General features: G+C 39.1%; 1 protein-coding gene across 4 annotated transcripts in view; it reads right to left on the reverse strand.

Moving 5' to 3' along the window:
- The window catches only part of LOC102580576 (uncharacterized protein At1g04910-like), a 56,073-nt gene that overhangs the window by 22,237 nt on the left and 8,256 nt on the right, over positions 1-25,580 (reverse strand). For 3 of the 4 annotated variants that reach the window (XR_001472837.1, XM_006342249.2, XM_006342251.2), the window contains exon 5: positions 9,671-9,868. The exons of the other annotated variant lie outside the window; for it this stretch is intronic. Coding sequence is in view for 2 of the 3 variants with exons in the window: in XM_006342249.2 (XP_006342311.1) it covers positions 9,671-9,868 (198 nt within the window). In the remaining variant the exon portion in view is untranslated. The remainder of the gene's footprint in view (positions 1-9,670; positions 9,869-25,580) is intronic. 4 annotated transcript variants of the gene reach the window in all.

Genomic DNA, 25,580 nt, shown 5'->3' on the forward strand with positions numbered 1-25,580 from the left:
AATAAGTTATAAATGAGGAGTTTTCTTTGTAGACTAAGAAGTGATGAGTTAGTGTAGATTTCATGATAGAAGGTTGAGTAAGAGTTACTAGTATGGATGAGTTAGAGTATACTTTAACTAGAAATGAGTTTATGATGAGGTGTCATTGTGTTAGTAACGACCAAGTGTAGGTGTTGAATAGAAGAGCAGGAGTATTCATGAGGTGATAGCTCTAAGCTAGGCTTATGATTTTTGAAAGGAGAGCCCCATAGTATTTAGAGGATTATAGAACTAATTAAGAAATAATGTATAGTAAGTGGGTAAATAGTACTTAAGTTTTTGTCAAAAAATAGTACTTAAGTTGTGAAGTGGAATGTGAGGGTAATATGTAAGTATGTAGATTGAGAGATAAAGATTTACTACTCGTCATGAGGTCTTAGTGGGCGAGTGTCTCTTAATTTTATCTAGTAGTCGGAAGTTAGTATAGTATGTGAGCAATTATATTGATATATGTGTTTAGTACTACACACTAAGCTTGAATTTGAGATGAGTGTTGTGAAAAAATGATGGCAACATGAGGGTGATGATGTTAGTTTTGAGATCTGATCTCGTAGACTCGACATAGAGTAGGTGAGGAAGTAAGATGTTACCTGCAATGAATAGGAGTGGTACAAGTGTGAGATTCTGACTTTTAGATGAGAGAAATGAGGTATGACTAAGTCACTGATTAACAAGAGTATTAAGAGGTGTACCCGAGATTGTAAGTAGTCAGATGAGGTTATAATTAAGTTTATCATTTTCATGTATGCCTAGATAGCATAATTGAGTTGTCAATATGGAATAGGCTAATGTAAGCATTATTTTTTACCTTAAGAGTTAGATGACGCGGCCTTATAAGCCAATGAAAAGAGGTTAAGAGAAGCATCTTAGAAAGAGGTCGTAGAGGGAATCTTAGTACTTGGATATGGAGAGTTTAGTAGACATGGAATTAGACTTTCCCGAGTGTTAGAGTAAATTGAATGTAGACTACTTTAGAGATGATGGAATAGATCCATAGCTTTAAAGTACCAGTTCCAGACCTAAAGGTGAGATGATAAGATGAGAAATCAAGTCAAGTGTCGAGAATGAGATAGTGATGTCTTCAAAAAGAGTTAAAGTGGCATATTGATCCATTCATACTCCAGCGTATCCCTCAAAGTCAGTCGTTTCAACATTGGATTGATGTCTCATATATCAGAATTTTGTCTACGACCTATGCTCATACACGAGGACGAATGATCCCAAGGGGGAGATAATGTAACACCCCAAAAAATTTTAAGTCAAGACTCGAACCATTCTTCCTTGTGAATAAGATTTTACCGAGTGATTCTAAATTTTCTTAGGTGTTAAGGTCACTAGGTGTAACACCTCGAGTTTCAAAAAAAGACTAGATAGAAAAATTTGTTCGAGTCACCCATCAGTTTCTAATTTTTGGTCAACTTCAATCGACCATATATTTTAGCACATAAAGAGTTAAGTGGTCCATGACCTATCAAATTGAAGGTCTTCGAGTCCTCTTTCCAACGCCACCAAGTTTGCCTCAATCAGAGTTCTGAGTAAAAAGTTATGACTGATTTACTAGAGATACTCTAACCTGGCAGCAGCTCCGCGATGGCTTCGCATTACGGAGTGAATACGGACCTCAGTGTCCGCTGGAAAACTATCTCAACGTCCAACTCATTTTATTTATTTCTTTCAGGGTATTTTAGTCCTAAAAACCCTTAGGAAGTCATCTAAATTACCTTAAACGTGAAGAAAAATCAGTTTTCATGACCAAACCCTCTCATTCACTCCTAAATTTCTACGCTCAAGAACTTCAAGAAACTCCAAGGCTAGGGTTCATCTTCCAAGATTTTCCTTCAAGTTTCTTCAAGAAAATTGTTCTTCCAGGTATGTAAGCTTCTCATAGTGTTGGGTTTGTTCGCCCTCACGTCAATCTTGAAATTTCATTCGTGAATTTGTTCTTGAAATCGTTTGTACTGAGATTCTTGAGAAGTTCTTGAGTTTTAGCTTGTATTATTTAACAAATGGATGTTTTGAGTTTTTGAGGTAAGGGTCTTGCGAATGAGTGCTGTTTTTTTATAGAATTTGAATGAGATTTCAATGAAATTGCATTGGGTTTATGAATTAGAGTGAGTTTGGGAGAAGAAAAAAAAGACGGCCAAATATTCACATCCAGGTCCACGTCGCGGAGACGCTTGAAATTTCCATCATCAATCGAACACCCCCTCTCCGCAACGCGGAGAGGATATGGAGTCATCTGTCTCGAAAGTCTTTTCATGAGCAAAAAATTAATTACCTCTCCGCGTCGCGCCGGTGTTCCTTTGAATCGTGTCTTCGTTCTCTTTTTGATATTAACTCTTAAAGTCTTCATTGATCCTTGAGAGATCCTACATATCCTAATCACATCTCGTAATTTACATTTCAAATTAAAGTAAAGTTAAGAGGAAAGTTTAAGAGGTCCTTTTGAGTCATTTTGAGAAGTCTTTTGCAATTAACTATAGATTTGAGCTAAGTCTTGAGTAAATGAGTATGCGAATGAGAAGAGTTGTATTCATGAGTTTCTACATTGTTATTGAGATCCTTTAGTTGAGCCGTTCATGTCATAATTCTGCATGAACCCTATGAATTGAGTATTTTTTAGATGAGTAGTATCATTGAGTTATGAGTTTTGAGTTCTTGAGTTCTGAGTACTGAGTTTTCTATAATCTTATTGAGATCCTTGAGTTGATTCGTTCATGTCTATATTTCAGCATGAACTCTATTTTGAGTTATAAGTCTTGATTTGAAAGCCAATCATTGTGTTTTAAACTGGGTTTTAGGGAAAGTTTAAAGAGACAGTTTTGATTAAAGTTTAAGGGAACTAAGTATTCCCAAATGTATCATTTTTATGTTGAGAAAAGAGAAACTTTGATTTCTAAAAAGAGTTTATGAGTTTAAAGATATTTCAGAGCAGTTACCTCTTTTAAGAGGATAGTTTGAGCAATTATCTCAAACTACAGAAAGAGTATGTTTTACACATTTGAGCATAAGTATGTATTATTGGGAGTAGTATTGAGCACCGACATGGGGATGAGTTCAGACAACTCACATTTCTCATAAACCATGTATGCCAACATGGGTACAAGATCATACTTTTTAGATGAATCTTAAGTGCCTTCGGGCAGAGCTTAGTGGATGCACTTAGTTGAGGACCCTGACAAGGTATAGGACAGTTCTAGCAGCGTGGGAGAGACGTTGTATCATCATGTTGCTCATAGTGATGGTTGTCGACTAGAGAATCTTCCAAATAAGAGTAAATAGTATGTCATTGTTTTTTTATAAATTTTGAGTTGGTATCTATTGTTTTGAGTGTGTTGTATTTTTATATACATCCTTGAGCTAGTATCTGATTATTTTGAAGCTTTAAAAATTTTATCTTTTGTTATTGCTTTCATATTGGAGTTGGGTTGGCCTAAGTTTTAACTAACAGGTTATGGCCTAGGTTTGGCCTTGGTCAACATTTTAAGCTAGAAGCATGGTTGACACGACTCGGAGATGAGGGTTAGCTTACGACGTTCTGGATCATACATGTCTCCTTCTATATAGCTTGACTAGTTTTTTGCATTTTGAGACAAGTTTGTATATTTTTGGTCTACTTTCTGGACTTGTACTCTATGTAGCAACTTTGTACATATGACTACGCAAGTTTTGGGGTGGATCTTTATTCATGCTATGTTGGTTTTTATATTATCTTCCAATGTTCCTTTATGTTATATTTGTATCTCCTATTATTTATTGTTTCTACCATGTCTGTTACTTGTCGTTCCGAATTAGGGGTTGGCTTACCTACTAGTGGGTGATAGTAGATGTCATCATGGCTAGAGTTTTCGGGTCTTAACAGCACGTGCTACTGCAGATACATGGTGGAAGAGAGAACAAAGGTAGGAAGAGGAACTGAATAGAATGTGGCACTTGATCCTTGATAGCTGAGGGAGGCAATCATTAACAAGATAAGAGGATGCGAGAACTGCGTCCCAAACACGCAATGGAATATGAGATTGTATGAGTAGGGTGAGAGCGATCACAATGAGATGCTTATTCTTCCTCCCAACTATCCCCATCTTGTTGAGATGTGTATGGACAAAACGGTTGATGAATAATCCTACAGAAATTCATAAACTGCTGAAATTAAAAAGATAAGTATTATGGTGTTTATCAATACGAAATGCATAGATAGAAGCCCCAAATTGATTTTGGATTTCAGCATGGAAAGCCTGAAAAATGGAAAACAACTCTGATTGATTTTTCATTAAGAATATCCAAGTGCCACGAAAAATCATTAATAAAACTGACAAAATAGCGGAATATCATAGTAGAACTTCTTTGACTAGGACCCCCCAACATTTATATGAACTAAAGTGAAAGAGAATTTGCCCGATATTTAGGACATCGAGGGAAAGGCTATGTTGCTCGGACTCTTCAAAAATGCCAACGGGTGCGTGTCGGATTCGCCAAAAGTAGTGTATTTTTGAAGAATCCGAGACGGGTGCGGCATCAAAAGTGAAGAGTCCGCGCAACTAAGGGGAAAGGGGAACGGATCTGCTTATCGAGTTGACATGACACAGTAAAAATTGGCAATTATAAGAAACCAAGTACAATTTTTGAAGCTTCGAGATTCTAGATGTACCAACCACCTATTTAATAAATCAGGTGAATCGGCAATGGGACAAGTTGTGGGCGATGGTGATTTAGGGCAAATATGGTAATAAAGTTCATATAATTCATGTATGGTGCCAATCAACTGCCCTGTACTGAATTCAAACTTAAGAAAGGAAGTGGACTAGCTTGACGTATTTTGGTAACCATGGTTTGTGGATAAATAGTAAAGAAAAGAGATTTACCATCAGAGATGTGATTGAATTGTAATGACCCTCATGGTCATTTCTGTGTTTCTCTGTGCTTTTACTATTTTGCCCCCTCCCGTAGCTTCTATGTTGTGAGTTTGATTTGTTGCGATGGGTGGCATGCTACTCGAGGTGGTCGGGAGAGATGTGTGAGTTTTCCCCATTTTGCAGCTTTTATGTTAAAAGAATTGACTTCAGTCGACAATACTGGTAAACGAGCTCGAATGAGATTTCCGTCAGTGTTGTTAGCTCCGAAACATTGAGTTTGGTATAGCAAGACCTTCGGTTCGGATCCCATAATGATCGGGTTGAGTTGGAGGTTCTTGTGTTTTGTTGGTTTTAGTGTGTTTGGTTGTAGTGTTGACTTGGGTCAACAGTTTGTCGAGTTGACCTCCGTTGGTTGTTTCAGCGATTTTGTTGAGTCCAGAATTTTGTTTCTGGTTAGGTAGCATATCCGATTTGCGTTCATAGGACCCTGGATAAATCTTGAAGGTTCATTCGAAACTTGGGATTTTTATCCCAAGTTGTTGATATAGCCGCTCCTGCGGTGAGCCAGCTGCACTAGCGCAGGCTGGTGACCGCCGCAGCACAGTTTTCTCGCGCCTTTTGGTATCTATCTACTCACATGGAGCTAGAGGTTTCCGTTGACCTCCGCTCCTGCGGGTCCTTCTTTGCTTCAATGGCGTTGCTCCGGCGCCCTCTAGTCTGCCAGGGCGGTGATCACCGAGTATTTTTAGTTATTTCTTCTCTCATTTCTCCAAGTCAGTGAACTCAATATCCTCCATTGAAGAGCTCGACTTGAGGTGACATTGCTCATTTCGTGTCCATTTTTATTAATTCAAAGGTAATTCTCCTCCCTTTGACTTTCTATTGCTTATTCTAGCTTCGATTCCGCAATTTATTCTTGATTGGAATCTCAAAATCCTTGATTTTCAATTCTTTAAAGTAAACTTTATGGACAATTGGATGTCCAATTACACTTCCGTCTTCACCCAACCTTAGGGCATGTAATCCTTACCTCAGAGGGACATAATGACGTAGTTAGTTTTTCGTTTTGCTGTCATAGTCTAAGGGTCAAATTTTGACGCGTTTTTCGGTCCAAATTTCACGAAATTGATATGGGTATCGTTAGTCTTGTACTGACGTGTAGCTTTTGTTTTTTATAGCTTGGCAACGTTCAAGTCCCCTTCGAAAGGGAAAAGCTCTTGAATAGTTGTTCAAGTTCGGTTTCCTCTTTGAGGTAGGTTACGGCTTCCTTCTTTAGACTTAGCTTAGTTAGTTTCTATATAAATGGGGTTGCATGATCGTTAAGAAGATTGTAGGGTGACCTATTGGGCTTGTATGATCCTTAGTTATATTTTGGCCATTTTCCGGACTTTAGACTTGCAGTTTAGCTTTAAGCCTTAGTTTTGATTGATTTTAGCCTTTGCTTGGTTTTGTAATATCCATAGAATGTTTTTAGGATGTTTAAACTTAGTTTTAGATGCATTGGTTGCTTTTTAGTATGATTGCGTGTTTATTTTGATATTTTTGAGCTTTAAGTATGTTATTGTGATTGTGGGTCTGATGCCTTGGAGTAGAACTGGCTGGAGTTCCAAGTTATTAGGATTGTGTTGTGAAGGGTATTTACGCTAATGGTTTGTGTAATATGAATGTATTGCGAATGGTTTGATTATGATTGGCATGCATTCGTGCACATGGCATCTGCATTTGACCATGTATTGAGATGAGAAAATATGGATTTTCTATTTTGAAACTAATCTACCTTAGATTTTACTTGATTTGGGCCCCAAGGGAGCATGTTGTTGGTTTATTAGGGAAGAATGGAGTTTTATGAGAGATTGTTATCATTTTCTTGGGATTTGAGTTCATAGAGATGTTACTTTAATTTACTAATTTTACTATTGAAACATGAGCTTTTATGGAGGATTGAATTATTTTATAAGATTTCGGACTTGTGAAAGAGATTTGTGCTACATTCACTGATTTCCGAAGTTCTGTTGAGGGATGGACAGTTTTATTCTCTATAGTGAGCCCGGGGGATGATTTTGGGTTGCACTTTTCTGCCTTTTTGCATATGTAGATGAGCTCCGATGGCCCGCGGATGCAATTATGGGCTTTACGTTTATTGCATATGCAGTTGAGCTCCGATAGGTCTACGGAATGTTTCAAGGAGCCTATAAGGTGGCTGGCGAGGTGATTCCAAAACTTCTTACTTTTATGCATTGGCCACATATTCATTGCATCATTTCACATTGTATGTTTGCTTGTGGATGACTTGCTTTAAGTTTGAATTATCCCTAATTATTGGTTTCTTCACTATCAATGCTTTGGAGTATGATTCTAGTTGACTGTGATCCATAGTGTTAGCATATGTTGCTCGGACTCTTCAAAAATGTCAATGGATGCGTGTCGGATACGCTAAAAGTAGTACATTTTGGAGAATCTGACTCGGGTGCGGCAACAATTTTGGAGAGTCCGAGTAACACAGGTGTTAGCACTATTGTGCCTTTTATATTTATATGGTTTTCTATTTGAGCTCAGTCGGTCTATGATGCCTATTGAGTACCCCCCGTGTTTTGGTACTCATACTACACTTCTACATCTTTTTTTGATCTAGTACCTAGTACGAGCCACCCTCGTTGACTCTTGATCTTCCGAGGTCGTCGTTGTTTGGATCGTGGCGAGCTTTTGGCGTTCGAAAACTTGCTGCTTCCTCTCTATTTTACTATCTATTTATTTTGTATTTTGTTTAGACAGACGGGTTGTATATAGTTCTACTCTTGTACTTTAGATGCTCTTGTACCAGTGATACCAGGCCCGAGGTTTGGTTCTTATATATATTTGTCTTTCCTGGTCTCTTTTTGGCCTTATTGTATATTTGGTACCATTATGTACATATCTATGCTATGGCCCTTCTCTTATCTTGTTATTGCTTCTGGTTAGAAAATTTTTGTTTTATTTTACCAATTGTTGTTGGATTTGGCTTGCCTATTGGGGGTTTATGGTAAGCGCCATCAAGATCCGATTTCGGGCTGTGACACAGATGCACCATAATTGATGACCCAAAGACTGATAGAAGAAGGTTAAGAAACACAAGCGACAGTGTTACTGGTCTGAACAACATAAGCTCTCTCAGAGGATGTCTACTTACGTATCTTATGCCAAAGGAACTGAATATATTCAGGTACAGAAACCATCCGACCATTCAAAGTACTGGATCAAATTTTCTCAAAGTTATGCAAGAGAATCAACATAAATAATCAAAGAGCAAGGAACCCAGGAACTGCTTATTTTAATGGACAGAAGAGGGAGGAAATTTTAAAGCTGAATCTGGTGAACCATACGCTTCAGTTGAACCCCAAGTGTAATGAAGAGGTGTCGCCAGAAAATCTAGATTGATTGAAATAGTGACTTGGTCAAACCGAGTTCACATAAAATACCTGGGGTGGATTCCAAAAAGATAGGAGACTCAAAGGACAGAATCTGAAGTCCGGAAAGTGCCAAAAGAGGGAAATATGCGGGAAAAGACAATTGAAAACGCCAAAGTAGGATTCCGGTGAACTGAAATTACAAAACATTATATTGGTGGGATTGGTATGATTGGCCGAATCCCCAAGGAGGAGATCTGTTTCAAAGGGTGGCTAGAAAAGGCATTACGCGCCCAGCACGCATGTCTAATGCGTCACCGGAGTCTATACTGCTAGTGATGTGTGGTGGCTCCGATATGGACTTGGATGGTCCGGGTTTGCTCGCAGGAGTATCCTGGACATAGTGGTGGTGCTGAATTTTGCACAGAACTCATGAAGATAATGATGTGACCTGACAGTAGCCGGAGGGAAACTTTCACAGTGGTAAATGATAGTGACGATATTCTCTTTTGTGAAGTTGCTGGTAAATTTGTAGAGAGCAATCACCACGAACTCTGATACCATGTGAAAGAATAAGAAAGGAAGAAAACATTGAAAGAAAAACTTGGTTTTCTTCCCTTCAATACAATGGGTGTTTCAATAGCAACCTTTACATATCCTAAACCGAAAGACGAATCAATAATTTCCTAATAACAAGAAATCATTTCCTAATAATCCTAAGTGATTTACATAATAATATATACACAATTTTAACACCTTCACACGCTGGCGATGGCCTCAATTTTGCGTCGTGAGATGCATCCATTCTTTCTGTCATTACAAGAGGATGAGACAGACATAAAGAAGTATCACAGGCTCCCGTAGCAATAACTTTTGGGCATAATCTATCAGCGTAAAGTTGATGTAGAAGTGGAAATCAAAGGGGGAAAAGGACAGTACAAAAAAAAGAGGCACGCAGTTCATTATAATTAGACTAACTAGTTTGGCAAACTAACTATGTGACAATTTCCAAAATTGATGTCATGCCATATAACCTTTTATTTTTGGTGTAACAATGTACTCCCCATAAAGGTGGAGGATATTACTCACTTTTTAGATAGTTTAGGATGAGTATAGGCGATAGATATTTTTGGTTTTGCTAACTTTAAACTCCTGATGTAATTACTACTGAAATACACTATTGGTGTATTTTGTCTATAAAATGTTAACTTTCTCAAAAATTTCCAAACTAGGAATTATAATGAGTTTTCGATATTTAGCACTGACAGCTTTTACCACAGAGAAGTGATCTCTTATAGGTGAGAGTTATCTGTTAGTACAGTTACTTAATGGAAGCAGTTCAAACCAGGAGGGAATAGGAGAGACAAAGAAAGCAAAAGATATAGAGAAGCTCACTGTTCTTCAACCATCTTAGGAAGAACTGTCCCCCGGTAATACGAAACAGAGGACAATGCTTTGATCCTGAAGTTGTACACATTGGTCATATTGTGATCAAACCGTTCCATAATAAGACCAGGAACCTTGTCCACCACCCTTACATCATTTGCTAGGGTTTTAACAAAAAATTCTTCATCATAAATATCGCTGAATTTGCTGCACATACAAAATAAAACATTTTAATTTTGGTAATGAAAAAAGGGACAGGTATGATCCCCCACCCACCCAAAACAAAAAAAAAGGCTAAAACATTCTAGGGGTAATTTCGAAGACCTCACTTTAGGTTTTTCATTCCGTAACACTGACATTCCTTGTGGTTTACGATATTACGTGTACCTCCCTTATTTTAATATTTTGTAACAATTCTTTTAACCTATTTATGTTTATTGTTAAAAAAAATACTATGTCCTCTTTACCATTTTAATATTATATTCTTCTAAGTAATCAATATTATCAAAATATCTTCTTCTTTTTTTTATGACAAGGGAAACCCGCAGCCGCTACCCTTTGGGTGCGCACAGGGTAAAACCCCCGCTCCTATGCAATAGCTCGCAAACCACATAGGAGAGGTAACCCGCACTAGGCAAGCCCGATGCGACGAGCTCGACCTAGAAAGCAAACCCCTTGCTTTCGCTGGCAAGGGGTTTCGAACTTGAGACCTCCAACATGGAAGTCCCAAGCCCAAACCACTGGGCCACCCCAAAGGGTAATATTATCAAAATATCTTAGTTAGCAAAGTCTATAAGAAATTCTCGTCCATAAATTTACCAACTTATTCATGGGTGGCTTCATATTTTCTGGCAATAACCAGAATGATTTATCATCCCTCAATTCTTATTTTTTAGAAAGCACATTGTAAGAAACGACAAAAAACAATATGATCAATAAAACACAATGGGTTTTTCTAAATTGAAAGGACCACTAGAAGATTAAAAGATATAGGCATATAAATCACAGAGAATTGAACTTTGGGTCATGACACCTACATGGAACAACCAGTTCCACTAATCATCTGAGAAACCTAAATATTCATTAATAGTTTAGCTGCTGCTTTGTATCACCTGGTTCATATGGGTCAAGAGATCTCAGATCCTTATCCTGTACAGTCTAGTGTAATGTTCTAGGACAAACATAAAACAAATGCTTTTCCTCAGCCAGCTCTTCTGCGAGGAAGGATAAGCTGGTGTTCCAGCATATGGCCATACTGCTTTTAGTGCTATTGTGTGAGATATTGAAAGAAGGATGAGCTGTTGTTCAAGTATATGGCCGATAAGGTTTTGGGTAATAGGTTGTTGTCGTAGCTAGAGACTTGTTATGCTACCAGAAGTACATGTTATATTTGTATATACTTTCCGCGAATACATTTATGACTCGACTCATGTTATTTTACTAAGATAGTGTAGGTAAGTGAGAATTGCGCTTTTGAGGAAGTTGCCATAATTATCTACTACGGAAGACTACTTAAGGGTACAAGTGGGATATGCATGGTGAGCATTCATATTTTGACAGTTCAAAAAGTTTTGGCCACGTTTGCGGACGAACGTTATTTTAAGTGGGGGAGAATGTAATAACCCATATATTAAGGGTTATTTGATAATTTATATAAAAGAAAATGAATTAAGAAGAAAAAAAAGTAGGCCAAGTCCAGAATGGGGGAAGGAAAAAAAAAGCCATGGAGCTATAAATAATAAATGTGAGAAAATCAGAAATTGGAAGAAGCAGAGAAGCAGAACACAGGAAAAGATAAAGAAGAAAACGCAAGTAGGATATTAGAAAAGGCCAAACAATTACATTTGCTAGAAGGATTTATGGTGGGCAATGGTTCTGGTTGAACAATTTGTATATCACATCTCTTGTTTGCTGACGACACACTGATCTTCTGTGAAGCTGAGAAATCCCAAGTGCAGTACCTTAACCTCACTCTTATGCTTTTTGAAGCCATGTCAGGACTCCACATTAACATGTCTAAAAGTATTATCTACCTTGTCAATGAGGTCCCTAACTTGGAGAATTTGGCAGACATCATGTGTTGCTCAATTGGATCTTTTCCCACAACTTATTTGGGGTTACCATTGGGTTTTTAGTTACAAATCAGGTGGGGCTTCGAGTGGTATTGGAAAAGTTTGAAAGAAGATTGGCTTCCTGGCAGCAACAATATCTCTCACTAGGGGCAGGGTGACACTCATCAATAGTGTCTTGGATAGTATTCCCACGTATTTTATGTCCCTCTTCCCCATGCCAGCTAAGGTGCAAAATCATCTTGACAAGATTAGAAGAGACTTCCTCTGGGAAGGTAATAGTAAGGACCACAAATTCCACCTTGCGAAATGGGCCAAAGTCACCATGCCAAAGCAGTTTGGAGGCTTAGGGATTAAGACCTGGCATTACATAATAAGTGTATGCTTATGAAGTGGCACTGGAGGTACAATCAGGAGACAACTGGTCTATGGAAGGAGGTGATCCAAGAAAAATTTGGTAGCACTCGTCACTGGTGCTCTAATGAAGTCACAATTCCTTATGGCACAGGGGTCTGGAAAGCTATAAGGAAGTTGTGGGAGGTCTTCTACAGCAATGCTACTCTCAAGGTGAGAAGTGGGGAGCACATCCAGTTTTGGAAAGACACTTGGCTGGGAAACATCCCTCTTATGAACGTATTTCCAAGAATATTTCAGATTGCCTCCAATCCAGACTCAACCATCTCTCAGTGTTGGGAAGATAATACTTGGAATGTGACTCTGAGGAGAAATCTAAATGACTGGGAGTTGGAAGAATTTATGGCCCTCATGGCCTCCATCCAGACCAGCTCAGTCCACAGCCAATGCAGGGATAGACTCACTTGGGGAAGCAACAAGGATGGCTAGTCAAAGAAGGCTACTTACATCTAAGTTCAAGGAAGACACTTATTGATCTATGGCCCTGGAAACTTATCTGGAGAACTAAGATGCCTCCAAAAGTGATATGTTTCAGTTGGGTTAGTCTTAATGGTTCTTTCTTGACACAAGATAATCTTATGAGGAGGAAGTTTCGTTTAGCCAACAGATGCTACATGTGCTCATGCAACCCAGAATCTATCAATCACTTGTTTCTTCATTGCATTGTTGCCACAGATCTTTGGAACATGTTCTTTTCTCTCTTTGGTATGACTTGGGCCATGCCAGGCACTTTGTGAGAGGCTTTTGTGTGTTGGAGTTCCTGTAAAGTAGGGAAGTCCATCAAAAAGATCTGGTCTTTGGTTCCCGCTTGTATTTTGTGGTGTTTATGGATAGAGGGGAACAAAAGATGTTTTGATGGCATCCCAACTCCCATTTCCTCTCTTAAGGCTAGTTGTTTGATTAGCCTTTTTAGTTGGGTAAACCACTCCTCTGTAATTACTGTTGATTCTTTCCTAGAATTTATTAGCTCCATAGATGTATGTTGATAGTTGTGATAGCTTTTTTGCCTTCCTGGGAGCTGATAATCTCTTTGTAATGCTCGCATCTTCTTGATGCTTTTTGCTAATGATATCCTTCTTATTTCATAAAAAAAAAAAAATGCAAGTGAGAGAAAAGAAAAGAAAGTGAGAAAAATAGGGATTTTCGACCCAACACATAAAGGTAATGATCCAATCTATTAGTAAGTTTATTGCGTGATTATGAGTAGATTGCTTAGGTAGAATCATGGAGAAATTATGAGGAACTGAGAGAGTTTATTTCTAGGGTTCTTCAACCTAAATCACTGATTTGAAAGGGCAACCATTATCCAATTTTGATTTTGATTAGTGTTCTGGAATCATCTAGCCGAGGGGAATCCATCTAGGTGGTCATGGTTCTGGATTTCTGACATGTCATGTGGCAGCCTAGAATGCTTGTCAACTCATGAATCTGAGGAACTTGAAAGGGAACATACTGTTTTGCCCAGTTGACCCTCAATCCCACAACAGCTTCAAATACTACCAGCCTCAGTCTGATGTAGGTGATTTGTTTAGCAACTGGCTCACAAAAAATTGACTCTGTCATCTGCATAATAATGTAAATGACAAATTTCCCTTTCCTGCCCATCTTTGCATCAATTTGAAATCCCCAATTCACTTATTTAGTAACGCAATTCTCATTATGCTATCAATACCTTCCATTGCCAAAATAAAAAGGAAAGGAGATAGAAGATTACCCTGTCTCAAAAAGAGACCCCTTTCTGATGGAAAACAAACACAGGTTCACCATCTACTAGAACAGAAAACGTGACTGTTTTTATACAAAACTCAATCCAACTCAACCACTTGTTGCCAAAAGCCCAAAACCCATTTGTCTAAGGATGTTGATAAGAATTTCAAATTTACATGGTCATAAGCTTTTTGAATATCAAGTTTGCACACTACACCAGGTTCTACTCCTCTCATTCTTGAATTTATACATTCATTGGCTATAAGTGCAGCATTCATGATCTGTCTGCCTTTTATGAAGACATCTGATGTTTGTAGACCAACTTGTTCACCACCTTCTTCAATCTTTCAGCTAGCAATTTGACAATGATTTTATATATCCACCTATCAGACTTATAGGTATGTTGTCTTTCAGAACAGCAACACCTAGTTTCGTTGGGATAAAAACCATGAGGGTGGCAGTGAAACTTTTTTCAAAAACCTAGTTGGAATGAAAGAATTTAATAGTTTTTGTGATATCTTCCTACAGCATTTCCCAGAAGATTGAAAGAACATCATTGGACAGCCATTTGGTCTAGGAGCCTTCTGCACACACAATTTGATAGAATCTAGAATCTCATCCTCCTCAAATTGTCTTTGTAGCCATTCCTGTTCTTCACTAGGGATTACTGGTACTTTATGAAGCTGCAACTCAGGCCTCCAAGCTTCAGCTCCTTGTACAGGTTCTGGTAGTAATTCTAAGGCCTAAGCATTCTTCTTGATCACCTTAGGGTCAGTAACCATGCTCCCATCAACTTCCAATTGATCAATGGAATTAAATCTCTTATGAGATGTAGCAATTGTGTGAAAAAAATTGTGTTTTTGTCACCATATTTTATCCATTGTATCTTGTATCTCTGCTTTCATGCTATCTCCTTGCTAGTAGTATTAGTATTATTTTTAGTATTTTTATTATTTTACAATTTTTGTATTTCTCATTCTTACTTTTCTATTACTACTTCTTGTCTCTTATGCCTCTATTTTCTAACTATAATGTTGTTGTTACAACTAATGACTTCATAAATGTTGTATTTTTGCATTCCTTAAGCTTAGGGTCTATTGGAAACAGTCCCTCTAACTGCCAAGGTAGGGTTAAGGTCTATGTGTGCTCCACCCTCCCCATACCCCACTTGTGGGACTATGCTAGGTAAGTTGTTGTATATCCTGGCCCATAGCATCTGGGTTCGATTTTTTGTGTCTTCATCATTTCCGACAAAAGACCCCACAAAGATTCCTGACTGTATTAAATGTGTTTAGAGTCTGATACGCCCATATTGCACCTCCTTAAAGAAGTATAACAAGGTCGTTGTCAAATATAGAACCCAACTGGGTTGGGGTCGAATCCCACCGGGAATAAGGCAAGAACTATGTCATATGCAATTATTTACTATTAGATTCTTATTTCCAAAGGAATGGAGAGGGAGGGGGGGGATTGGGAGAATTTGCATGCTTTCTGTATCAATTCATAACTAGTAACTTTCACTAATATCACTTAAGAGGAGAATTTTTTTTTGATAACCAAGAAATCCATCTGTGACCCGCCCTTTGGACCAATCACAGCCTTCTAAACTCGGTGGATAATGGGCCCGCCCCTCTACCCTTCTCCACTTAAATACCGGGCTTCGCTTTGCATGGTGTGGGGCTTGAACCTGCGACCTAAGCCACAAATCCTCCACCTTTTGCCACTTGAGCTAGGCCTTGGGGGCCACTTAAGAGGAGAATTTATAAAGAGAAAACCCAGGATTGTGTTCACCAATGACTCTTTGCTTTAAGTGGGTTAATACAGAATTTCACTTTGCAATGCTAGTATACCAGCTCATCAAACTCATGTTACACTTAACTGCTTCTCAACTTATTAGATGCATGTACTTTTATCCAAACTAAAAAGTGTTTTACTCAAATCAATGATAATTACTCAGAGTTGGTTAATCTTACTACAACATCAACCATTAGACGAGTTCAACATATTGAATCCTCATTATCAACTCTTTTCCCAGGTTTTACACTTTTTACTCAAACAAGTCAAACCTAGGGAAGGTTCTAATGTTTGCAACCATTAGAAGGCGATTAATATAAAAGAATTGATAAGATATACAATCACAACACACGGTTCATTTCGTAAAAACCTATTTTACGTTAAGTCATCGTGGATTCCACAACCCTTGATTGTGGGGTTTAGCCACTCATGATAATTGAAGTAAGGAAGATACTTGCATTCATTCAATAAGGATTCACTTACAAAAGTTAAGGCAATCACAAGCTTTGATTTCAAATACCAATGAAAATCTCAATAAAACTCGTTCAAGAGTACGCACTGTTCTTAGATTGAAACAAGATGATGAAATAAACCCTAAAAATACTATTGATAGTCCTAGGAAATTTGAATTTAAAAATAAGGAAGTCGGCCCTTTGAAGTCTGTGCGACGTTTCGCTTGACGACCCGTCACACTCACAGGTGTGACGGTCCGTCACCTTCTCTGTCATCTAAAATCAAGAACTACATTGGTCGATTTTAAGTAATGGTCTACCTGACGATCCGCCGCAGGTGTGATGGTCCGTCAGGTGGACCATCACTGAGCCTATTTTTGCACCGTCTGTTAGCTACTGACGTTGGGCTTGACGGCCCGTCGTGGGTCTGTCAGTCCTATCATCAAGGCTGTCTTTGCCAACACTAAGCTTCCTTTTGCTTCCTTTCCTACTTTGACTGATTTCCTATCTAACACAGTAGAAAAACTATTAAAAGACAATATTGTTGCTAGCATTAATTCATAGTTAAAAGCATCAAATGTGTCATATAATGCTGGTACATCAGAGTCCAAGCTGAACCAAAACACCAAAAACATTGATCCCTCAATGCTACTCCTCCATTACTGTCAGTTCTGACGCAGTGAATAGAGACCACCGTTGAAGAGAGACGTCTTCCATTGTACTATTCTAGTACCAGTCCCATACGTGAACTCAAACAGCCTCGTGCCTAGATGGGATTTAAAAAGGAACTGCTTATGATTCATCGACATCACTTTCAGAGTAGAACATATATTCCATCTACTAATGAACTATCTTGAATCGTATCTGGGTTGGGACTGTGATGGAAGGCGTCATTCAGGCATCCAATGGCAATGAGACATATTTGCTAGTACTTGTGAGTTCTCCACCAGAATCAATCTTTGCATTTTCTGGCCATTAAGACACCTCGCCTGACTCTACATATGATTTAGACTGGGGGAGAGATTAAACCTGGGATTGCCCCAGCCTTTGTTGTGTATTGCCTCTGGAATGAAGGCTGCATTTTTTTGATCACCCAGCTATGTTTCGATTCTAACAAATTGTCCAAAGATGTTACAGCTTTGATAGATTTTGCAAGTGTATGAGTTAATATATTTCCCCAAAAACTGTAAACATTGTCTCTACCCTTCGAAGCATTGTAAAGGTTCTCGCATACCCATCTCAGATTAGTTTTATCCAATGTTAATTTTGCTCGTGAATCACCTATTGCGCTCAATTAGAGAACCATCTATCACAATCAGCACTAGTATTAATACGTTATTGTTAGAATAGAAATAAGTATTTCCTTCTTAGAATAGGAATAGGAATAGGAAGTATCTCAAAAAAAATTGGAATAGGAATAGGAATAAGAATAGGAATCCTAGTTGGAAAAGGATTCCAATGTAGTGTCTATAAATAGGGTCTCAATGTAACAATTTAGATCCACAATTCAATAATATTTTTCTCATATACTTCTCACATGGTATCAGAGCATTGGTGAGAACAAACAAGTCACCGTATGTCTATGTCAATTTTCGATGACGGTTGGGTCTAATTTTGTTATTCTTTTTTTCTTTCTGTGGGTGTTGTGCGAAAACCAACACCACCACGAGGCTCGAAAAGCTCCCGCAACCAAACCCCAGCCAGAACCACCGGAAAACATCACCCAATGCGCCGATCGGAGGTGGTAGTTTCCGACGAGATCTAGCTCACGCGCCGGCGCATGAGGGCTTTTCTGATCATATTTTTTGACAGTTGGGGTCGTCCAGCCATTCTGACCAGGCCCATACTGTTTTTGACCAGATCCGATCGCCGGAATTAGGCTGCCGGCTATTTCCAGGCTATTTCCGGCGACTTTTCTTCGAGATTTGAATTTTGGGTGTGATGTTTTTTGTTCTAAAAATATGGGGATTGGAAGTTCTAGCCCTATAATCACTTCAGAACTTTTATTGGGAAGTTCAAACTATTTATCTTGGGCTTCCTCGGTTGAGCTGTGGTGCAAGGGTCAAGGTGTCCAAGATCACTTAACGAACAAGACTTATGTGGTAGATGTAAAGGCAAAGATTAGTGAGGAAGATGCAAAAGCCAAAGCACAATGGGAGAAAGTAGATGCTCAATTATGTAGTCTCCTATGCCGTTCTATTGATTCCAAATTGATGCCCTTGTTTCGCCCATTCCAGACGTGTTATACAGTTTGGGAAAAGGCTCGTACTTTATACATTAATGGCATATCTCGATTCTATGATGTGATATCTCGATTGACCAACTTAAAGAAACAAGAATCCGACATGTCTACTTACTTGGGACAGGTACAGGCAGTCATGGAGGAATTTGACACGTTGATGCCAGTTACTACGAATGTGGAAAAATAACTAGAACACAGACAAACATTGTTTCTAGTTCTTACTCTTGCTGGACTTCCTCCTGATCATGATTTTGTGCATGATCAGATTTTAGCTAGCCCTACAGTTCCTACAATAGATGAATTATTCTCTCGTCTCCTTCGTCTTGCGGCACCTCCCAGTCACAAAGTAGTTTCATCACCCACTGTTGACTCCTCTATTCTCGCATCTCAAACCTTTGAAAATCGTACATATCAGTCTATGGAGAATCGGTGAGGGGGAGGGCGTTTTGGGAAACCTCGATCCAAGTGTAGTCATTGTCATAAGCCTGGACATACTCGTGACATATGTTATATTTTGCATGGTCCACCACCCAGTTATGATCCTATTGTTCTAAAGGAATATAATGAGTTCCTTCGAAATCGCGCAAGTAAACAGACATCTCCACCAGTAGCATATGGTGCTCAACCTAATCAGCCATCCAATAATGCTCATATTGCTCAGACAGAATATGATGAGTTCCTTCAGTATCGTGCAAATAAGCAAACGTCTCCACAAGTAGTTTCGGTTGCACAACCTGATGTGTCTGTTGCAGGTAATTCTTTTGCTTGTGTGTCGCAATTTAGTACTCTTGGATCATGGGTCATGGACTCTGGGGCTTCTGATCATATCTCTGGTAATAAATCACTTTTATCCGATATTGTTTATTCACAATCTCTTCCAGCTATTACTTTAGCCAATGGGATCCCAACAAAACCAAAAGGGGTTGGAAAAGCCAAACCCCTATCTTCTGTCACCCTAGACTCTGTTATTTATGTCCCTAGTTCTCCTTTTAATCTAGCATCTGTTAGTCGTTTGACGAAAGCCCTACATTGTAGCATAACTTGGCCTTTACATTTGTTTCTCATGCAGGACCGCAATACGAGACAGATGATTGGAACAGGACATGAATCACAAGGCCTTTACTATCTTACCTCTTCAAATTCCTTAACAGCATGCTCCGTTACAGATTCCCAGATCTAATTCACAAACGTTTGGGACATCCGAGTCTATCCAAACTGCAAAAGATGGTGCCTAGTTTGTCTAGTTTATCCACATTAGATTGAGTCATGTCAACTAGGGAAACACACTCGTGCTACGTTTTCTCGTAGTACTGAGGGTCGTTCAGAATCTATTTTTTCATTAGTTCATTCTGATATTTGGGGTCCTAGTAGAGTCAGTTCCACCTTAGGATTTCGTTATTTTGTTAGTTTCATTGATGATTATTCAAAATGTACTTGGGTTTTCTTAATGAAAGATCGTTCTGAGTTATTTTCTATTTTCAAAAGTTTCTTTACTGAAATACAAAATCAATTTGGTGTTTCTATTCGTACTTTTCGTAGTGATAATGCCTTAGAATACTTATCCTCCCAATTTCAGGAGTTTATGACTCACCAAGGCATTATTCACCAGACTACTTGTCCATACACCCCTGAACAAAACGATGTAGCTGAAAGAAAAAATCGGCATCTTATTGAGACCGCTCGTACTCTTCTCCTTGAATCCAATGTTCCGCTGCGTTTTTTGGGAGATGCAGTTCTTACGTCTTGTTATTTGATAAATAGAGTGCCCTCTTCTTCTATTCCGAATCAGGTTCCACATTCCATACTGTTTCCTCAGTCACATCTTTATCATATCCCCCCTCGTGTCTTTGGGAGCACATGCTTTGTTCATAACTTAGCCCTAGGAAAAGATAAATTAGCTCCTCGTGCCCTCAAATGTGTCTTTCTTGGTTACTCTCGAGTCCAAAACCGGTACCGTTGTTATTCACATGATCTTCATCGATACCTTATGTCCGATGATGTTACTATTATTTTGAGTCTCAGCCTTACTATACATCTTCTGATCATCCTGATGTATCTATGGCCTTACCCATACCTCATGTTTTACTTGTGCCAACCTTTGAGGAATCTACGGTTACTTCTACATCTCCAGTTGTAGTGCCACCACTACTAACTTATCATCGCCGTCCACGTCCAACCCTAGTCCCAGATGTTTCATCTCATGCGCCAGACCCTGCTCCTACTGCAGAGTTGCCTCCTCCTAGCCAACCGTTTGCACTTCAAAAAGGTATACGATCCACTCGAAATACTAACCCACATTATACCTTCTTAAGTTATCATCGTCTATCATCACCCCATTATGCATTTGTGTCGTCTTTGTCCTCTATTTCCATTCCTAAGACTACAAGTGAAGCACTTTCTCATTCTGGATGGAGGCAGGCTATGGTTGATGAGATGTCTGCTTTACATAAGAGTGGTACTTGGGAGCTTGTCTCCCTTCCTGCAGGTAAATCTACTGTTGGTTGTCGTTGGGTTTATGCAGTCAAAATTGATCCAGACGGTCAGGTTGATTGACTTAAGGCTCGGTTGTTGCCAAAAGGTATACTCAGATATTTGGGCTAGATTATAATGACACTTTCGCTCCTGTGGCCAAAATAGCATCAGTCCGTCTTTTTCTATCTATGGCTGAAAATAGCATCTGTTCGTCTTTTTCTATCTATGGCTGCCGTTCGTCATTGGCCTCTTCATCAGTTGGACATTAAGAATGCTTTTCTGCATGGTGATCTTGAGGAAGAAGTCTATATGGAGCAACCACCTGGTTTTGTTGCTCAGGGGGAGTCTAGTAGCCTTGTATGTCGATTGCGTAGGTCACTCTATGGTCTGAAACAGTCTCCTCGAGCTTGGTTTGGGAAGTTCAGCACAGTAATTCAGGAGTTTGGCATGACTCGTAGTGGAGCTGATCACTCTGTGTTTTATCGTCATTCTGCACCAAGTCTATGTATCTATTTGGTTGTTTACGTTGATGATATTGTTATCACTGGTAATGATCAAGATGGTATCACCAAATTGAAGCAGCATCTCTTTAAGCACTTCCAGACTAAAGACCTTGGCAGATTGAAGTATTTTCTAGGTATTGAGGTTGCTCAGTCTAGATCAGGTATTGTTATTTCTCAACGCAAGTATGCCTTAGACATTCTTGAGGAGACAGGAATGATGGGATGTAGACCTATTGACACTCCTATGGATCCGAATGTTAAACTCCTTCCAGGACAGGGGGAGCCACTTAGTAATCCTGAAAGGTATAGACGGCTTGTTGGAAAGTTGAATTATCTCACAGTGACTAGACCTGACATCTCTTTTCCTGTTAGTGTTGTAAGTCAGTTTATGACTTCCCCTTGTGATAGTCATTGGGAAGCAGTTGTTCGTATTCTGCGATATATAAAGTCAGCTCCCGGTAAAGGACTACTTTTTGAGGATCAAGGCCATGAGCATATCATTGGATATACAGACATTGATTGGGCAGGATCACCCTCTGACAGACGTTCGACATCCGGATATTGTGTTTTAGTAGGAGGTAATTTGGTGTCGTGGAAAAGTAAGAAACAAAGTGTGGTTGCTCGATCTAGTGCAGAATCAGAATATCGAGCAATGGCGACAGCAACTTGTGAGCTAGTTTGGATCAAACAGTTGCTGGGAGAACTAAAATTTGGCAAAATTGATCAGATGGAACTTGTGTGTGATAATCAAGTGGCTCTTCATATAGCATCAAATCCAGTGTTTCATGAAAGGACTAAGCACATTGAGATTGACTGTCAAATGTCACTTTGTCAGAGAAAAGATACTCTCGAGAGATATTGTTACGAAATTTGTGAAGTCAAATGATCAGCTTGCAGATATCTTCACCAAGTCCCTCACATGTCCTCATATTAATTACATCTGTAACAAGCTTGGTACATATGATTTGTATGCACTAGCTTGAGAGGGAGTGTTAGAATAGAAATAAGTATTTCCTACTTAGAATAGGAATAGAAATAAGAATAGGAATCCTAGTTGGAAAAGGAATCCAATGTAGTGTCTATAAATAGGGTCTCAATGTAACAATTTAGATACATAATTCAATAATATTTTTCTCATTTATTTCTCACAGTTATAAAGGATTTTGCCCCAAAAACGAAGAAAATACGATCTTCCGTTAATGGAGAAAATAAAAGGGTGCATAAACCCTTTTAGAGATAGGGGTGACTTTCTTGTGGTAGTAATTGCGAATGAGCAAGTAGCCATCGGAAAAGGTGAATGGCGATGAGAAACAAAAAAGATTAGGTATAATAGGGCCAAGGCCCATTTCCTAAGTCGGAGCAAAAAGTGAACTTATCTAGTTCTTTCACTTGGAAGTCTTTTAACATTAATCATAAAAAGGTCAAGAATTGTTACAAAAAAATAAAATAAGAGATGTAAGTGTAACAAGCATAACCCCCACCACCACCACCACCCCACCACCCACAAAAAAAAGGGATCAATCAAAGTATGTCCACCAAGAGACATACCAACCACCAACTCAATGAAAAGAAAGATACAAATTCAGAGTTCATTTTGGTTGAACGGCGCATGAACATGAGAGGCCTGGGTGATAAAACCATTTTTTTTTTTGATGAAGTAAATGTTTACATTGAAGGCATCAAGAAGATGCAAATTAGTTACAAAAGTAGAAGCAAAAACAGTTGGTCTGGTGGCTCAAGTACAATTATGCTAAAACTAAGGAGCCAACAAAATTTGAAAAACTATCCAGGGAATCTACATAGGACAAATTAACCCAACTGTACAGACACATAAGGCATTCCGCTTTGAGAGAATGTAAAGGAGTTGATAGACCTTCAAAACATCTTCTGTTCCTTTCCCTCCAAATATTCCAAAAAATTGCTGCAGGTATCATCTTCCAAGTATGTTTGATGGTGCTGTCAACTTTCCAGCAACACCAACTCTCATAAGCTTCTTTGATACTATGTGGCATGACCCAACTGAGTCCAAAAAAAGAGTAAAACATGTTCCACAATTTTGCTGTAACAGTACAATGCAGAAAAAGGTGCCTATTGCTCTCTGCTGCTTTCTGACATAAGTAGCATCCATTCACAATGATGCGTTTCCTTTTATAGAGGTTGTCTTGAGTTAGGCATGCTTCATATAGTGCAGTCCAGCAAAAACAGACGATCTTGGGCGGTAGCTTGATTTTCCAAATTAATTTCCATGGCCAGTGGTCAGTGACTGCATTAAATGCTCTTGACTGCTTGTAGGCTGCACTCACTGTGTAATTCCCGTCTCCTGTAGTACCCCATTTGAACTGATCTGTTGCCTGAGTGTTGAGAGAGAAACTCTGTAGAGTCTGTAGTAGTTTGATCAGGTCATTAAACTCCCAATCCTGCATATTCCTTCTAAACATAATGCTCCAGGTTGCTCCATCTCTATTTTGAGAAATTGTTGAGTCTGGATCCCTGGCTAAGTTGAAAAGACTTGGATAATCATCCATCAGAACTGTGTTGCGAAGCCATTTGTCTTTCCAAAATCTGATATGAAGTCCATTCCCCACTGTGAAGTGCTTATGCTGAGAAAATTTCTCCCATAGCTTGCATATGTGTTTCCAGACTCCGACCCCATAAGGTGCTTTTGAAAGACTGGTGCACCAATGACTCTGTATCCCATGCTTTGCACTGACCACATCCTTCCATAAAACATGTTCCTCCTGTGTGTATCTCCATAACCATTTCATAAGTAGACACTTATTATGCAGCGCCAAATCCTTGATCCCTAACCCCCCCTGTAGTTTAGGAAGAAGGACTTTTGGCCATTCCACCAGATGATACTTGTGCTTCTCACTATTCCCTTCCCATAGAAAATCTCTCCTGATCTTGTCAAGTTGTTCCAACACTTTGCCAGGAATAGGAAAAAGTTGCATATAGTATGTGGGAATACTATCAAGTACACTGTTGATCAGTGTAAGTCTGCCCCCTGTCGATAGGTACTGCATCTTCCAGGAGGCAAGTTTTTTCTCAAACTTCTCAATAACTCGTCCCCATATAGCTGTTGACTTATACTTTGCACCCAATGGCAACCCCAAATAGGTTGCCGGGAATTCACCCACACTACATCCCAAGATACCTGCTAATTCTTCCAAGTTTAGCACCTCATTAACAGGATAGATCACACTTTTTAGCATATTGATGTGCAAACCTGAGAGGGCTTCAAAAATCAAAAGGGTTAGATTCAAATAGAGAACTTGACTCCTGTTTGCCTCACAAAATATCAGAGTGTCATCTGCATAAAGCAGATGAGAGATGTTTGTAGTGATCATGCTCCCCACATCAAAACCATTCAGCCATTGCAATTGCTTGGCTTTATCTAACATTCTGCTTAAACCCTCCATTGCAAGTATGAAGAGAAAAGGAGAAAGTGGATCTCCCTGCCTCAAACCTCTTTGTGGGGAGAAAAACCCAACTGGACTTCTGTTGATGAGAATTGAGTATTTTACTGTAGAAATGTTGAAATTGATCCAATTGATCCATCTTTCACCGAACCCCATTTGCCTAAGGATGGAAAGAAGATATGACCAATTCAACTGATCAAAGGCCTTCTCTATATCCAACTTGCATAAGATGCCCGCCCCTCCGTTTTTTATTTTCCAATCAAGAACCTCATTTGCAATCAGTGAGGCATCAGTGATTTGCCTATCTTTAAGAAAAGCATTCTGGTGTTTAGAGACTAGCTTTCCCATAACTGTCTTTAACCTTTCTGCCAGGACTTTAGCTATGATCTTGTAGACACTCCCAATTAAACTAATTGGCCTATAATCTTTGAGTTCTATTGCTCCTTTTTTCTTGGGAATGAGAGCTATGAAGGAGGCATTGCATGATCTAACCATCCAACAATGTTGATGGTAATGGTTCATAGCTGCCAGTATGTCAACTTTGATGAAGTCCCATGATTTCTGATAAAATGCCATTGTGTACCCATCTGGCCCTGGTGCCTTGTCGGGAGCGCAAGACTGAATAGCTGCCAATACTTCCTCTTCTTGAAAAGTTGCTTCCAGATTAAACTTTTCCTCAACTGAGATGGATGGAATGCCCTAAAAGTTGGCTGAAGGCCTCCACTGTTCAGGTTCAGTGTACAAACTTTCGTAAAAATCAACAGTTTCTTGCTTTATCCTATGCTTATCTTCAATGATCTCAGTTCCCACTTTGAGTTTGTCTATGCAATTGCCCCTTCTATGAGAA

The sequence above is a fragment of the Solanum tuberosum genome, unplaced genomic scaffold, assembly GCF_000226075.1.
Source record: "Solanum tuberosum cultivar DM 1-3 516 R44 unplaced genomic scaffold, SolTub_3.0 scf00036, whole genome shotgun sequence".
NCBI classification, from domain to species: Eukaryota; Viridiplantae; Streptophyta; class Magnoliopsida; order Solanales; family Solanaceae; genus Solanum; species Solanum tuberosum.